The sequence below is a fragment of the Pleurodeles waltl genome, chromosome 1_2, assembly GCF_031143425.1.
Source record: "Pleurodeles waltl isolate 20211129_DDA chromosome 1_2, aPleWal1.hap1.20221129, whole genome shotgun sequence".
NCBI lineage: Eukaryota > Metazoa > Chordata > Amphibia > Caudata > Salamandridae > Pleurodeles > Pleurodeles waltl.
This window is the reverse complement of record NC_090437.1, coordinates 957965332-957983695: the sequence shown is the minus strand read 5'-3', so window position 1 is coordinate 957983695 and position 18364 is coordinate 957965332. Positions and strand designations below refer to the sequence as shown.

General features: G+C 44.2%; 1 protein-coding gene across 3 annotated transcripts in view; it reads right to left on the bottom strand.

The window, feature by feature from the left end:
- The window catches only part of AASDH (aminoadipate-semialdehyde dehydrogenase), a 471184-nt gene extending 453135 nt beyond the window's left edge, over positions 1-18049 (bottom strand). The window contains exons 1-2 of one of the 3 annotated variants that reach the window (XM_069200843.1): positions 17726-18049; positions 7361-7612 (exon numbers count right to left, since the gene is read on the bottom strand). In XM_069200843.1, coding sequence (XP_069056944.1) covers positions 7361-7596 — 236 coding nt within the window. In that variant the 5' untranslated portion in view covers positions 7597-7612; positions 17726-18049. The remainder of the gene's footprint in view (positions 1-7360; positions 7613-17725) is intronic. The other 2 variants (XM_069200827.1, XM_069200836.1) reach the window with 2 other exon arrangements.
- Between the last annotated feature and the right edge of the window lie 315 nt (positions 18050-18364).

The following is an 18364-nucleotide window of genomic DNA, read 5'->3' as shown; positions in this document are numbered from 1 at the left end:
GACCCTCCAGGAAAGGGTGGAGGATGCGGAGGGCAGGTCCCGCCGCAATAATATCCGTCTTACTGGGTTCCCAGAGAGGGCTGAGGGGTCAGCTAGGGAGGCCTTAGTGCCGCGTTGGATTCGAGAGGTACTGAAACCCATTGGACTGTCCCCAAGATGGTCTCCTTCGGGCCAGTCGAGAAATGGAGTCTGTTCACTTTGATAACAATAATATTTAAATATATCCAGATTACACCAACAAAGTACAGGGGTCTCGGAAGGGATTCTTGGAGGTCAAGGCTAATCTACGCTCTCTGATCATATGCTATATGGTGCTGTATCCTGCCCGGCTATAGGTCCGACATGGCTGCAAGTCCCATTTCTTTGACATGCGGGAAGATGTGCGGAAATGGCTGGAGGTATGGGACAAGGTACCTCGTTGGGGGGGGGGGGGGGGCGAGATCCCGGAGATAGGAAGATGGAACTGCACGCGGGGTCCGTGACTCGAACTGGAGGTCTCTGGAGTCAGCCGGACAGTTGGAGTTGTCGCCGAGTGGAGGGGCGAGTCAGACCAGGGTCTAAATTCAGGAAGATGGCACGATGGTGCTGACGAATCGATATGTGACAATTGATTCAATGGAGACGGCTGTTGCAGAGGAGGCGGAAGTTGCTGGCACTTGATTGTATAATTGCTAGATGTATTGCGTACACCTTGTTTCTGATGTGTTCCCCCATTTAACTTTTTCTGTCCTCTCTCCCTCTGCCTGCTCTGGCATTGCAGGGGTGGGACGTGGATCCTGTTGGGGGGCTGGTGGTGACATGGTGACATGGATGCTACGAATTGGAATAGTTAATCACTGGTTAGGATGTTATATGCTATGGGGGCGGGAACGCCTCTTTCCACTGTAAGCGTTAAGCCATGTTTCAGACAGTTGGGATTAGGCTGTGGGTCCACAGAGCATGGTACTTTATGGATGAGCAGTGGTGGTTGTTTCAATTTTTATGCTGCCTGTCCGGGGAGGGGGATGTTGAGTGTTCTGACTTGTTCAATACTGCTCCTAGGTTTACGACGGGGCTGTGTTTATACAGTGCATGTGTGAATTCATACACATACCAGATACCTGAAAGGGCATGTGTGGGTAGGTGGTCAGGGAGGCAGTACGGGTTTTCATGGCGGAGTGAAGATTATAGGTCATTATAGGTCATTATGGTTGAACATACGAACATCTTAACCTGGAATGTCCAGGGGTTAAAGGGCTATTCTAAATGGTATAGGGTACATTAATTCATCTGGTGTAATAAGGTACAAATAGCTTGTCTGCAGGAGACCTACCTGGGGGGAGAGGAGATGCAGCGGTTGAGAAAGAAGTGGAGGAGCAACTGTACTCTGCCACTTACTTCTCTTAGGCAGGAGGGGTTGCCATCTGGATAGCACCTGGGGTACCCTTCAGACACACATATAGCGAGGCAGATGTAGAGGGACGCTATGTTCTGGTCCAGGGGATACTAGACGGTAAAGAGGTTACACGGTTTAACACTCATGCACCCAATATGGATGATAATTTTTTTCTTCAACCATATGCAAGAGTTATTGGAGGGCTGTATAGGGACACAGATGATAGGGGCTGGGGACTACAACTGTATTCTGGATGGCCGAATGGATCGGCACCCGCCCCGACTGGGCACTAAACCACTGATGTTGGACTCACTTACAGCAGTTATGCATAATTTGGGGTTCAGGGATAGCTGGAGGGATGTGCACCCGGACGTGCATGAATTTACAGGTCATTTACTGACGCATAATACTTATGGTCGTTTGGATCATACATTAGTGAGTGGCATTGATCTGCAGCCCTTGGTGGAGGTGACACATTTGGGTCGGTTCCTATCTGATCATGCGCCGGTGTTACTGGCGTTGCAGTGGGGTCCGCCTATGCGGCGTGTGCACAGCTGGCGTATGCCCCCGGATCTCTTAACGGATCCGGCATGCAGCAAGGCTCTTGCGGGTGCACTAGCGGACTATCTGGAGACTAACTGGAACTCTGCTACCACCAAAGTATTAGGCTGGGAGGCACTTAAGGCTGTCAAGCGTGGGGCCTGTATGGGTGAGACATATGAAGTGCAGCGCCAGCTGGAGGCGACCTTGGGGGTGCAGGAACACTGACTGGCTGTTCTGCAGGGCTCTGGGGAGAGGTCACAGGAGGTGAAACAGGAGCTGCTACAGGTGCAGCAGGAAGTGCAGTTGGCATGGGACTCACTGGACAGGTGCACGCTTACGGCGTATCGTCAGCGACCCATAGGGAGAGGGACAAATCGGGGAAACTACTGAGACGGGAGCAGGAACTCCTCCCTATTTTGCAGGTCCATACACCGGATGGGGACCTTGTAACTAATCGTCAGGATGTCCTGGAGGTATTCATGGAGCATCTTTGTGGAGTGTACAGTGCTGGGGTAGTAGGTCCGTCTGAGTGGACTGAGGGTTATCTGAATGGAGTGGGGTTGCCCAGACTGGCCCTTGGGCTTGTGCAGGAATTGGAGAGCGAGATAGATGTGGAGGAGCTGGGAGTAGCTATTCAGGCCCTCAGCAGATCCAGAGCCCCGGGCGGAGATGGCTTTCCTGCAGAGTTTTATCAAGCTTATTCTGCCACTCTGAAAAGGAAGTTGTTAGAGGTCTCCCGTGAGGCTCGGGACAGTAGGAAACAGCTGCATACGCTGAGGGACGGTATTATCTGTCTGCTGCCCAAACCTGGGAGAGATACTGCCGACCCATCTTCCTACAGGCCTCTCACGATGCTTAATACTGATGCTAAAATATTATGCAAAGTATTGGCAACACGACTATCGACAGTGGTCCACACACTAGTACATGAAGATCAGTGAGGTTTTATGCCGGCACGCAGTACCACTCCTAACATTCGCAGACTCACTCATATATTGAATGAAATAATGGACTGTGCTTCTGAATTGGCTTTAGTATCACTCAACTTGAAAAAGGCGTTTGATACAGTGGAGTGGCCGTACATTATGGCTGTCCTGGGGGGCGAATGGGATTTGGTCCGGCCTTTTGTGGTTGGGTGCGCCTCTTGTATACCAGCCCTTCGCTTCATGTTCGAATCAGGAGATACTTATCGGGAGAGTGGAAGGTGGGGAGGGGCACCAGGCAGGGCTGTCCCCTCTCACCATTACTATTCGCCCTTGCCATTGAACCCTTGGCCCAGGGAACTTTTGAAGTGGGGCCGGGCCAATTTCTGCAGTATGCCAAGCTGGAAAGTGTGGCGCAGGAGGTTTGGGTTGGGTTGCTGGTTGTCCCCCAGCCGTTCCGAGTGTTGGAGTGTTGGGCGGACTGCTCCGTTGGGGTGGGAGGGGGGAAGAGGGGACACATCTCCTTATCCTATAAAGCTGTTAGAGGTGATCAGCTGTTACCCCAATGTGATGCATGTGCTGTGTGGACGATGCAGTTGGGGGAGCCGGTAACAGATGATGATTGGGAACAAGAGTGTATGCTAGTGAGGAAAGTGTCCTGCAATCACAGATTTAAATTGCTCCATTTTAACTTTCTGCATCGTACATAGGTGATCCCCAGGGCATCTTAATAGTATAACTTCCGATAGGGAGGTGAGGTGCACGAGGTGTGGGGAGCTAGGCGCTAGTTGTTTGCATCTGGCCTGGGCATGTAGGGGGGTTCGGGAATACTGGGAAACAGTAGTACCCAAGATAACAGAGGGGACCGGCATAGCAATACCCTTGACCACGATGGCCAGTCTTCTGGGAGTGGTGCCTAGACCCAAGGGACAACAGATACATCATAAAACGGTCCAACTGGCGTTGATGCTGGTCAAGAAATGAATGGCCATATGCAGAATGAGTGACAGGGTTCCCCAGGTGGCCTCATGGCAGAGGGATCTCCTTGAATTGGGTGTACAGGAAGAGATACATATGCATGATACCCACAGGGACAGGGGGGCTTTGGAGGCCATCACGCTGTGGGGGGGGGGGTCCATATTGCACAACTTTACAGAAGAGGATGAGTATGATTCTATGGACGGCTCTAGAGAGGGGGAGTTATGAGTGGACTGAGTTGCAGTGTTTTGAAGCCGTGATATTTGATGACTTATGGTGTTACCAGATGGTCCCCACGTGTGTGGTCGATGGGTCACCTGTGCACCAATATGTTGTGAAACGCAGGGGCCCCAGTCCCAGTGACAATGTGATCTTGTTTGTATGTATTGCCCTCGCTCATGCTCGAGCTTATGAGATCGCTCCTTCATTGAATTGCCGAAATGCACTGCTTGTTTTGTTTCATGTTATTGTATTGTTAAATCATGACTGACAAGAGACGTGATAAAAAATACCAATAAAGAAAGATTGAAAAAAAAAAAACACATTCACACACGCACACCCACCCACCCCTCACAATTCCTCATGGCAGAGAAGATGAGTTATATCACAGGTGTCAGCCTCTGCCTTCCCCCTAAGCAGATCACTTGCAGGGAGAAGTAGAGCTACCACCTAAAACAGTGTGACGTGCAAACAGTGAAAGTGGCACCTTGCAGCTTCCTAAAAAAAACATTTGGCCGACAGCAAAACCACAACACTGAACTTTCATCTTGAAGAAGACTTAAACAGCTTGGCCAAATTTAATTAAGGAAACCCAATGCTAAATTCAAAAGTAAGAAGTTTTAGGAGTGTGATGAATAGTTAACAGTGTTCTTGTACTCGCACAACACTCAAACTCAGGATAAAGGCAAGACACAAAGGCCCTCATTACAACCTCTGCGATCTTTCAAAAAGACCGCCGAGGCTGCGGGAGACAGAATACCACCAGTGCCTGCGGTATTTCTGGCTCCCTATTATGACTTTTCCGCTGGGCCAGCGGACGGTAGCAGTGTTACCGTCCGCTGGCCCAGCGGAAAAGTCACATCAACATTGCTGCCGGCTTGTAATAGAGCCGGCGGCAATGCTGATGTGCAGCGGCTGCAGTAGCACCCATCGTGCATTTCACTGTCCGAAATTCGGGCAGTGAAATGCACAACGGGGCTATGCCTGGGGGCCCCTGCACTGCACATGCTAAGTGCATGGGCAGTGCAGGGGCCCCCAGGAGCACCCCAAGTCCCCCTTACCGCCAGCTGTTCCATGGCAGTGTTTACTGCCGTGGCCAGGCTGGTGGCCGGGGACTCATAATACCACCTGGGGATTATGAACGGCAGGCGAAAGCCTGGCGGTATAGTGGAGGGGGCGGCGGTATGGCTGTGGCTATTTCACCACTGTCATAATAGCTGGAGTAACACCGCCAGCCTGTTGGTGGTGTTACCGCCAGCTTACCGCCGGCTGCCAGGGTCGTAATGAGGCCCAAAGTCTCTTAGAAGTATTTTTTGCTCATCAATTGTAGTATAGGGTCAAACTCAAAAGACGAATTCCTCCAAAGGCATTGGGAGATTTGGCTACAGGTAAACACAATTGCTAACACTGCACTCTTATTCTGATACAAAAATGTGCACAAATTTATTTTTCGTTCATGTACAAAGAAATTGGTTGCAGACAATAACCATATGATGGTGTGCTGCTAAACAAAATAAGATGCAAGAGAAGTGCTAAAAGGTCTCAGACAATCCCTACCTGTAAGCTACGAAAGAATCTGTGCACTTTTTTACTCTACATACCTCAAGACAAATTTAAGAAAAGGTGAGATTGGTGCATGTTATTACAATGTTAATAGCTTAATTAAACAAAAAACCAAACAACTGTAAACGATATTACTCAGAAAAGAAACCATTTCACAAAAGTCAGGCACATTAACCAAAACAACGTAAACAGGACTTGGTACTCTATTACTAATTCTATAACTCAAGTAAACACTGATCTGTATTAACCATTACATTTTGAAAACTTGTTACTTCTATTACCAAGACTAAAAACGTGCAAATCCACAAACTGCCAGCCTATCTTCCCAATTCACAGTAGAAAGCTAACTATAAGGCCCTCATTATGACATTGGTGGCAAATGCCACCTACCGCCACGGCGGCTGCTGCCAACATACTGTGGCCACCGACTGTCCATGGCATTATGACCGTAGACGGAATTCCGGCAGAAGGCTGGCGGAATTCCATCTACGGTCATGGCGGCGGACGGCGGTAAGGTGGCACTGCTACTGTACCTGGTGGTGTTTTGCTAGCGGACGCTGCTGCTTGCAGCAGCACCACGTCCCATCTCCTGCCAGAGGACCCCCTGCAAGCAGGTAAGTCAGGTTCTCTGACAGGAGAGGGGGGTGGATAGTGTTGTGGGGGTGTGTGTGAATGTGTGCATACTGCGTGTGTGCATGAGTAGGTGTGAGTGTACATGCATGTTGTGTCGTGTGATTGCATGTGTGCCTGGATGTATGTTCGTGAGTGTTGCTGTGAGTGTGTGGGTGAATGTGTGTATGCGTGTGTGTATGTATGTGCGTGTATGTATGTGCGTGTATGTGTGTAAATGTGCGGGGGAGTCAGGAGAGGACTCTGGGGAGGAGCGTGGGGGAGACCCCTATCAGTGCCATGGAAGGAATTCCCTGGCACTGATAGTGCCCACTGCCATGGTTTCAGTGGCGGTACAGAAACCACTGAAACCATGGCGGTGGGCGGGGTCATAATGCCATGGGCGGCCTAGTGACGGCCGCCAGGCTGGAGACTGAAGTCTCCAGCCCAGCGGTCGTTACCGACGTGGCGGTCGGTGTGGTACAAAGCCAACCCACCAATGTCATAATAGTGGAGGTAGGTACCCCCAGCCTGTTGGCGGTAATACCTCCACTATACCACTGAACGCCGGGGTCGTAATTACCCCCTAAGTCTCCAATGAAACCAAGGAGGTAATTAAGAATGATTTAAATTGTCAGCAGGCTTTGGTCACAGTCAATGCTCTGCAGGTATTACAGATTAAGAGTACTGGCCGCAAAATCCATGTCCTGCACCCTGTGTTAGATGCTGGGTGGAGGTCTTTGCTAGGGGAATTCGAGTTTCTTCTCTCTATTAAATGTCTTCCAGGACATCAATATCCTAACTCTGGAAGAACTTTCCAATTTGAGACATTTGCATGACAGCTCCTGTGTGTCTCTTCTCATCACGTAAATAAGCTTGGAAATAATTTCTTGTCTGTATGCTCATCTGCCTTTTGAGATCCTACACACATTCAGGAGTGTCAATATGTAATTCAGGTGCACCCTATTAATAGCCGTTACACACATTTAGATAAGACAAGCTTCCATCCTGTGAAGGCAGTAAATTAATTGATTCATAATATACTCATGCAATACTAACATAAAACAGAGTGTATCTGTAAATAATTATTTAGTGAATTTAAGTTAATGAGCAATCAATCTAATGCTAAGAAAGCATTTTCTAATATTACCCCAAAATCCATGATGGCAGATTTACTTCAAGATGGCAATATAGGCCGATTTCACAGTTCTCTGCGGGATCGCAGCGCTTTTGTAGAAAACGTGTAAGCTCGTTGGCCAAGTAAATAACCTCTTTATAAGAATATAAACGTGGACCACGGTTAGTGCAGTCATCAAAGCACACTGCTGTTCTATCCGCATAAAGGACAGCTGCTTCATGCACAAGCTTATGAAGTGTCATCTCCATCGCAAGCTTCTGTCACCTGTCCAAGAAAACAAAAATCCAACATACATTAGCAGAATTTGCATTTTACTTTTCGAATAAAAGACAAATTCCCCCTTAGACATAAAAGACTGCTATATCTCATGTCACACAATCATTTAAATTTATAACCTGACTAACATTTTATCACAACCAATAACATGGTTTGCCTATGTCTTACTGCTAGCTCTATTCAAATGCAGTTCAACCTCGATTTACCATCACTGCTGTTGCTTTTATTAGTTAAGAGAGACTGCTCTTCCTTCACGCTTTTGCAGAAAACTTTCTGGCACGTTTTATTTTCAGTCCCTAGAGAATATGGTACCAACCAAAAGCTATGAATACCAAGTAATCACTGAGTATACTGTTCAAATGTGTGAAAACGTTTACCTGATAAGACTTGATTAGAATGATTATAAAGTGACAATAAACTAATCAGCTTTACCAATTGGCAGAACTAGGCTGTGGCTTAGATGCCGACCACGACGGAACCTGGCTGCTGATGCATGACAGCAAGGAAAGCTCATTTCTGAACTTATGAAGTACACCTCTTGTATCTTGTATCTGTACTTGCCACCGGCTACCTACTGCACTAATCAGACTCGCTTCTAGCCAAGAAACACTGTTGGGTGCTAATTTGTGCACTGGTTACCTTTTAAAGATAACTGGCACAGAACATCAGCAATCAAAGCAACAGTTATGACAAAGCAGAAGATTGAGAAAAAAACATAACATACCAAAATGAACAAGACATTTGACGACACTAAAGTGAGGAAAAAATGAACAGCAATTTTTAAAAAATTGAAATCATACAGCGAGGGAATGTGAAATGTGCAAAAGAACTTCTAAGCTGTGGTAAAAAGTAGAAGAAAAAATCTTTTACCTATGTGTTTTGTTTTGGAATGAAGTGGAGGGGCTAATAAATTGGGTAAAAGTAAAAGGTGTAATGTACAGTTTAGAAATAACAAGTGCAGCAAGGATAAATACATTGCTTTGACCTTTAAGTGCAAAACAATGGCAAGTGTGGGGAGACTGAAGAGCTGTCAACGGGCTATGGTAAAAATAAATTTTCTTGTTTTGCACTGCATGAAACATTTGGTGTTCTCATTACTTAACTAATCCTTTTCAGCCCTGGGCTTATTGAGGGGGATCGTCCCAGGTTGAGAGGGCAGGTATAAAGTCAATAACTGGCCACAGATCTTAGTTGTAATTATGCTATAGAACTTTGTTGCTCGCTGTGAGAACTGTGTCAAAAATTTCAAAAGTTGATTACGTGAGTAGACACGGTGGTTGAGATTTGACGGGAAACCACTATGATGTGTATACTCGATGTTGCTTTAACTCAGTCTTTTATTCCAACTACACGTGGAAGACGCTTGTTTGTCATGTGGCAAGCAAGCAGGGGCAGAAACACGCACATCAGAACAAGAGCTGAGGCAGGAAACAACAACAAAAAAAAAAAGAGGAGTTACCCAAGCAACAAATAAACAATACAAAGCAAGGGATTTTTAATTCCTTTCGCCCGATGCCTGGGACATATTGTTTGGGGTCAAGGGCAACAAGTTTTCATGTTTATATTGTCCCTGGGATAAGTAGGCCCAACCTCCTGCTGCACAAACCATATGCTGCCAGTTTACAGAGAAGGGAACCGTCTGCAGTTGAGGTAATATACGTATCCATATGCTAATGCTGTTCGAGCTTGTATTTATGGTTCATTAATAAACAGCCTTCCTTATTAGGGTGAGCTGTGTAAATAAACGTTTTAAGGTCACACTGCACTACTGACAGTGGTTCCAGTATATAAAAAAACATGTACACACATTTGAAAAGTTTAACAATATGCAGCTAAGTTTAATGCTCCCGGAATGCTCTTCGATTAGATGCAAATGTTTGCAGAAGCTTGTAAGCAAGAGTGGTGATTCTTTGCTTTCAAAATAATATATTCAGAAAAAAATGCAAATAGGAAAAAGGAACGTTTCGTTACTATGAAATTTGGGATGCTATTTCTTTGAAGCATCTTTTAGTAAGGTGTGTTGATGCATACTAGTATTTCCCAAAAATATTCCTAATGGAAAATCAGTGTAACCATTTTCAAGAAGATTATGGGACGCATGAAAATAAGCACTGGCAAATCCAACCAACCTGACATTTTTTTGTGCCTTTTGGTTTCCTCAATGTTTGTCTTGTTTTGATATGGCATTTGTAACACTATTTTTGTGAAAGCTGCCAGGCCCTCACCATTGTAACAAACACTGGCAAAAAGAAAAAAAAAAAAGTTTTTTGGTCTCAAAAAGCACACATTGCCACCAGAGGTGTAACAAAGGCCCTGCCGCCCCCCTCCAGAGGACCTCCTCAGTACAGCACCTACCCGTAGCGAGTCTTGGGGCAGGCTCCATGTTCTTTGCAGGGCGGGCCCCTCCAGTTTCGTTATGCCACTGAATGCCACAGTAGTTCCTGGCACTGAACAAAACTACTTTGAGTGCCAATATGCTCTTTGTGAAGGAGCAGAATGTGCTCACTCACAGAAAACCCAGCCAATAGATAGAGAGAGAAATAGAAGTTTAATAAAAACAAAATGGCTTTGTTAATGCCAGACCTAATTAGTGAGCCAATTATTAAAGAAAGTCATAAAAGTGCAACCACTGTATATGTCTTTGAATTAGGGACTTTCATGAATTCACAAGAACATACAGAAGTAGACCAGAAAATCGTACTCTTAGAAACTATTTGTGAACTGTATTTTAGCACGAGCAAATATGCATGTGTATATTTGCTCATGTGAAAATCTGTTAAGCGTTTACAAGTTCACTTTCCCTCCAAACACTTTTCTCCTCCCATCCCTGGAAGAACTTCTACTTCTGCCATTGTCAGGAGTAAATTTCCAACCTTTCTCATTATGGGAAAAGATTAGAGAAGAGCTGGTGAAATTCCTTGGAATGCAGACTCAAAGGAATTCCAGCCCTGGAACTATTGCTTACTGCTTCCTCCAACTCCAGTATGTAGATCTGTGGAAAGGTGGCAAAATAAGAAAATTGCTATAGTAGGGATTGAAAATGCAAGTATTCAAACCCTACTACAGTAGTAGCCCTCGCATGATCAGAGAGGCTATTATCAGAGGTCTTTCATAATGAAATTGCTGCCATAATTTTTTGCCGCACTACATGGCATCAAAGGGACAAGTGGATTGTTTTACAGAAAAGTAGATTTAAGAAGCATCCTGTCCCATGGACAAGTAGATATTTCATTAAATTCCACAACCCTGCAAAGTTTAAGGAAAGTGTACTTGGCTGGCGTTCCTCAGCCAAGAACGCAAGTGACATATCAGTTGTGCAAACCAGTTAGAAAGCAGCAAAGAAAAGCAACACTGCAGTCAACCTATGGTAAGCAGCAGGCGGGATCAAAGTCCTTTTACTGAATACAGCAGGTCTTGAAGACAGCACACATGCGCCGCCTAGTGACCTAAAAAAGCAGGCGATTGATGATTTTCCTTCTCACCATGTCAGAGATCCCCAAGCAGTGTGAACTTTAATTTTAAAAAAACAATGGGTGAAAGAAGGTAAGTGAAACTTGCAGTGTGCACCAATACTGAACATAGCATAAGCACATCCTAAAGATGATACTGAAGAACTACTACATACATGGACTTGGAAGTATAAAGAGCCATTTCATTCAGCAAATAACCTCCAATAAGCGCCTATAGCCATTGTACCTGATCCCAGCACACCTAGTTGGTCTCTTACTTGTGCTTTCACCAAAATAAGTGGGATTTTTTAAAAATCTGCCTTTCATATTTCAACAAAAGGGGTGATGTACACATTTAAAGAGTTCAACAACAGCTACCAGGTACCCTGCTTTCCTTTTTTTGGGTTACACATAACACAAATGCTACACAGAAGACAATGTCTGCATCATAGCTACATTAAGTGAATACTACTGATTGTTTTTGATCTAGGCAGTGTTCAGCATTACAACAAAAAAAGCATCATGCTAAACAAGCACCTGGGACCAATCAATTATTCTACTTGAGTGCATCATTCAAGTAGGAATGGCCGCACTCACTAACACTGTAGCTAATAATGGCAGAATCATTCCTTTAATTGCCCTCTCAATTAAACATTCCTGCCAATAAAGTGTCTCCAATCAGGAACATAGTTTGGAAGAAATGTATAGCAGCAATTAAAGGTAACATATAGAAGAAGAAGAGTAAGCCTGTCTTCTTCACAACAGAGCCAGCAAACTCAGCTGTTTAGGAGTGATTCACAATAGCAGCAGCCTAGAAATATTGATGTAGTGGTTCACCTCAGCTATAGTCCTCTAATACTTATGAAGCAGTGGAGGTTGTCCACTATTATGCAAATTCAATCCACACATAAAATCAAGACAAATGGCTGGTTTACGTTTAAGGGAAGAAAAGAACTTAGCAATTTTGCAGTCACAGAACATAATCTTCCAGTACTTTCATTTCACATTTCCTGTAAACTTGACAGCTACAAAAGCAGCTGGGTTACTGAGATTCTTGATTTCATGTCTGCTGAGTTTTGTGCTGCTTAATTGGCGTATTTGCCACATAATTTACCACCCTTTACAAAATTTGATTTTTTTTTAAGTTTATTGCTTAAACTGATCAAACGTTACTAAGAAAAAAATGCACACGGCGCTGTACATCTCATAGAAATTTTGCAGAAATCAAACTCCTTTCAGCAGAAACTTTCTGCAGTCAGCAGTGGTGTCTGGTGATCTATGATAGTGACAGGAGAAACTATTGGCCCCAAATTGTATTGAACGAGTACAGGAGGCGGATTTGAAAATTATGAGACTGAACAGTTTATTTTACAGTGCTTTAAACATGGAATAATTCAATTCTTGTATTTATTTGCAGGTTTTTTTACAGCATGGACCACACTAATAGGATGTCAGACCACCTTACACTGGAGTGAATCTAGGCTATACATACACATAGTCCGAAAACAAATTATGGTTTTCTTTATAAAGAATGGTTTGAGCTGTAAGGAAGCAACAATTTATGAAGTTGTTTTGCGTTCACTAATGGCCGAGCTGACAAAAATCTCTGGAATGCACTTCTTAGTTCAATGAAGACATTTATTATCACTTCACCATGAGGTTCCTAAAAAAATGAAGGAGATTAGTAGGTCGAAAGCACACGTTTAAAAATAGTCACAGCAATGAATGGAAAATGTATCAAAATGATTCTCAACTGCAATGTACACAGCAAATATATGTGATCATATTATAGCATAATTGCAAAGCAAAGGATAAAGTAAAAATTAATCACCCTAGGGCCTGCCAAGCTCTTCATCTTTCTCATCCCAACAAGAAAATGACCCCATTCAACTGCGAGAAAGAGATATCCACCCTCATGGGAAACGTTTCTGTGTCAGGCATTCAACGTCTAATCCTGACCGAGGTCATGGAAATTCCCTTGCTACTGAGCAGGGCCACCGCTTTTATAGTTTAAACAACCATGGAAAGAGCCTTCTGAAAGGCCCTCTCATCTCAGATGGAAATATTCAAACATGCTGGCTACTGTAGGTCAGAGTTGGAAGAAAAACGTTGAAAATTGTCCAACCTTTCAAGGCTCTCCTTCCAAGGCCAAACTGTTCCCTGCACTGAAGAAAACAAAAAATACTTCTTATCATGCTATCGTGTTCAGTAAGAGAAAATACGAAGAAACAAGCTTAGTCTACCATGTGGAAAAACACAGCTTAACTGCAATGTCTCAACTGTAATGTCTAACGCCACGATAAAGCCAATAGGCAGCTAATCTGAATACAAAAATGTCATCTGCAACTGGTGAACACTGAACAACGTATATGCACAGTGGTGCAACACAAAGTCAGTGGTCAAACACATCTATTTTTACTACAGCAGTGGAAATCAAGTCTCCCCAAAAGTGATGGTGGTACAATTGCCTAAACAAAACTGAGGGAAGTGGTGCATATTTCCACCACATTTTCCCTAAACGTTTTGAAAAAAATCAATAGTGGATAGAGGCAAATCATAATAAAGCTCTTACTCTTTGCCTACCATTTTAAAATCTTCTATTATCATTTACACATTTTACTTAATTCCATTTTTTCTAAGAGTCTTAGTTATATGTTATGATGAAGAGTACCCTAGAAAGGCAATGGGGAAAGAATAAGTGCATTTTCACTTTAACAGGTTTCTGGATCTAATAAAATTCTCTCAGGTAGTGGGCAATACAGTTACTGCTTTTACAGGCTCCTCTATCAAAACCATCGCTCAGAAGACAAAGACTTAAGGGGACTCTGTCTTGAATGGCACAGTAAGCGAAAAATGATGGGTTGGAATGCTAAACCAAGAAGTTGCCAGAGCCTAGACTATTTGCAATTATTGCTCCCTTCACTGTTTGGTTGTTTTATTTAACACCCTAAGTGGTCAATGCAATAATCAGACGTGGGCCTTGTAGTCAGTGTGCCATAGGATCCAACCTAAATCTCACTGATGAGGTCTAACTAAGCCAAAACAGTCTGGGGTTGCTTGTGGTGCCTTCTGGAGGAGACTTTACTAGACACTTCAGAACAGACTGTTGTCATGGAAAGCCGGTTCAAAACCGATGTAGATAAGTTACCCATCTGTCTAGAGTAGAAGTCTTCAAACTGCGAGGCGCACACCATTGGTGGTCCTTGACTATATTCCCAGAAGGGGCACAAATGCCTCTGCAAAGACATGCAAATGAAGATCTCCTGGAAGTGCAACCATCTTTATTTGGTGCACATCTCCAGACTACCTTCATTTACAAACAGCCTTTGGAGGCTATAATAAACAAGCATTTGCAATGCAATGGGTCTCGCATTTGTTCAACTTAGAGCTATTAGCACTGTAAAGTCCTAACCGGACTTTTCTTGTCACATAAACTGAAAATAAAAAGTAATGCAGTTTTATATAAGTGAGCCAATTTAAAGCGCTACACCAGAAGCATGAGCGTGAAGGAGCACACAAAAGGAAACAAAAGTTTGCAGGCAGTCAAGCGTATCAGCAGTTATGCAATTATCTATGTAACAGGGTCGATGTCATGCAAAGCACTCAACTACTGCCCAGCTAAATCGCGCTGCGTAGGAAATAAAAAGAACAAACATTTGCAATGCAATGGGTCTCGCATTTGCTTGAGTTAGAGCCATTAGTATTGTTAACTCCTAATCGGACTTTTCTTGCCACATAACTTGAAAATCATAAGTAAAACAGTGTCACTTAAGCGAGCCGATTCACAGACCCACGGCCACCATAAGCATCAGCAATAAGGAGAGACACAAAAGTAAAAAACAGTTTGCTCGCAGTCAAACTTATCAGCAAAAGTGCAATGAGCCATGCAACAGGGGCGATAGCCAAGGCAGTAACAAAACCTCCCCAAGGACGGACAAACGTGAACCATTTACCAATGTTATCAAAGGATTTTTGAAGGGCAAGCCCATGAACAAGTGATAGTGATGGGCGTGAGGTGGGCATTGTTAAAAGCCCAGATACATACCAACACGTTGGAAAAGCCGATCATGCGCGCTGCTATGCTCAACCTAAAAAGTAGTCCAGAAGCCATGCGGAAAACATGGAGCCGCGTATGTTTTCAGTAGTTTACTAGTGCTGTCGAGGTGGACTAAACACCAGAAATGGCATGATATATGCATGCCTTTCATTAATGAAATCAAGAGAATTTTAAAAGGCAAGCCCAAGAACCAACGAAACTGATGGGCATGACATGGGCGTGGTTAAAAGCCCAGAGAGAGATACAACAGGGGCCAGGGCACTTGCGCTCGACCCTGAAAAGGATGGAAACTGTGAGACAGAGAGCCATCGGGTGGGGACTAGTAAGTGTATTGTCAGGATCAAAGAGTGGGATAAAAAGAACAAAATATTCTTTAAGTATTTTTTTTTTTTTTTCCTTCGGGTAACTGCATATAAACTAACCGGTACACAGTGAAATGAAATGTTATTGCAAGTTAGACATCCTATGGGTGCTGAGCAAATCTTTTAATCTTGCCATGTCTAAATAATAAATAAGTGTGACTTTGTGTAATGTAACTGGTGTTCTTGTAAATTATTAGTGGGAAATGTGAAACCTCAGTTGGTTAATGTGATTACTGCAGGTCTATGTGAGTGAGACCACATAGAACTGAATCCTAGTTGGTGCAATGTGGAACTGAGATGTGTTGATTATTATGCTACGATGTCCCAGACTGTGAGAGAAAGTACTGTGAATATGCAAGTCATTCATTGTATATGGTATTACACACAGTATAACCTGGGGTGCCACAAAATGTTGCAGTGTTGGAGATAAAACCAAGTGCTATTGAAATATATATTTTAATGACAAGTAATCAGAATCTACCCAGAGAAAACGTTTTAGTTAAGTGTCTCTATTACTCCAACTCAGCTGATAACACCCTTGCATTACCTCTTGTAAGGAATAAATCTTTGTCACCATGAAGCTTTGGGGTACTCCATCAATTATAGGCTGGGGAGACTGCTGTTTTCTTCTTTAGCTCTCTGTACCTCCCTACTCCCTTCACTTTTATCAAAGGCACCTGATGGTCTGCGTTAATTGTTCAGGGACAGCTATTTTTTGAAAAAGTGAGTCCATGCGGTGGCAGGAAGGAGGCAAACAGGGTTGCAGTCAAACGTAGAGCTCTAATCCTCTGACTTTCTGGGGCCTCAGAATAATGGCCCAGGAGAAACAGAAAAGGAAAGATCCATGGATAATGTCAAAGATATGACCCAGAAGAGGGCGCACTATGCGGGGTCTCATTTTCATTATTACAAATGAACATAGACAGCTTCCTCAGAGATGAATGAATGGGATAATATATAGGGGATTTTTTTTAAAGAGTCATCACTATCATAGGTGCAATATGGGGCAAAGAGTGCAAGTGACCACTGTACCCCAATTATGTCTGGCTTACTATCAAAAAGCAGAGTGGACGCAAATTACCCTTGCTAGCATTAGACCCTAGGTCACGTTTGTTGCTTTTTTCTTTTCTTAATAATAGTGGGCAGAAAGTATCATGGGTTTTGCAGGAACAGTTGCACCGAGACTCCACTGTATGAGGAGCCTACTAAACCCTAACCATGGCTGCTTCAATATCCTTCGTTGCTTGCATTAGGACCGGGTGCATACTTTCCTCGGAGGGGAAAATTGAAGCATAGGAGGCACCTTAGTTTAGTCTCAGAGAAATGGCAGGAAGGGAGATGTGGCAAGATGAGAGTACTGATTTTAACAAATGGCAGATGAGACAGCAGATTTACAAGGCAGTTGCTACTGTCACTTGAGCAAGTGAGGTGGCACTGGGACTCAAGGGTCTGAGGGGCACACGGTTTCACCGTTATGACTATTTCGCTTTTATAAAGGGGCATATTTTAGAATCTAGCATTAGGACCCAAGCCACCTTTGCAAAAAATAAAAAGGGGGGCAACATATGGGAGCTCTTTTTTCCCTGAAAGGAACAGAGATCCTGTTGCAACATTGGAGTGATGGTGAGGTGGGGAAAGGGTGAAAGGGACAGATATTATAGCTTGCTACTCAGGCCTGAGTTATCATTTGTGTAACTTGCATTGGAACTCAGAAATGCGAGAGGCTCACAAGACCCCAATGTAGTGGAGCAGCATATTTGGGTCAATCCCTAGTTTTGTTTGATGTATTTGCTGTTTTATAAGTCTCGCGTTTAGTGTGGCCTACAAGCTACGGTAAACGTACTCCTGAAATTATCTCTTAAGTCTTCCCCCCGATGTCTGTCCAACATATCTTGCCATAATGTGTGGGGAGAGGCTGAAGAGAGCAAAAATGTTTCACGACTTCGGGTCTAGAGTAAGATAGAGGGGCAAACAACGTTGGGTGGAAATGCTACGCAGACCAATTGCCGGTGGTTTTGACTATTTACAAGCGTTGTTCCCATCACATTTTGTGCGTTTAAGAATTTAAAACATATGGTCAGCATTAATACAACTGTGGGCACCATTATCCCATAGATCCCCAGGTTGTGACAAAAAATATTACTAATATACCATGGCAAGCAAAGTGTCAGTAAAGGGTACGTATAGAATAAAAAGCAGCACGTCTTCAATTACAATAAGCACGTACACCTACCCTTGCATTCTGCTAAAATTCACTCTGGAAAATGCAGCGTCGTCACCTGCCAGCGCAGCAGGAGCAGTAGAGGGTCTCTTCAGTTTGCTCTGACCTAAACATCAACATTCCCTTGACACCGTCGCCCTCAACTTCTGAAAGCTCGTGCGGTTCTGTCACCTACTTATCTGTTTGTTACTCGTGTTTACACCGTCGAGAGGCCGACTCCCCACAGTGATCCCGTCACAGTACAATGTGCTGTTCTAGTCTTTCTCCAGCAGGCTACGCACCCTCTTAAGAGTTGGGATGTCTACAGTCACTTAGCTCTCGCATAACTCCACTACAAGCGGCTGCGCAGGCAGCACCGTGCGCAGCCTGCAGAGGCGGCTCACGTACGGCTGGGCCCCATCTTCCGGGGCAGCTGGGCGGTTATTCCGGGCAGCAGCGGCGCTTGTTTACTCGGGATTGGCAGACCGGTATTTTCGGGGCGGGTCAAATGTTTTTAACCAATAGCAGGATACACCGCGATGTACAAAACACAGTCTTTGTTAGCAACTCTCTTTCTGACTACTTGTTACTAAAACGTCATGAAGGCAATTGAATGTTTAAGTTATTCTTTAAGTCGGTGGGAGATAAGGCTCCTGCTGGAACGATGATCGC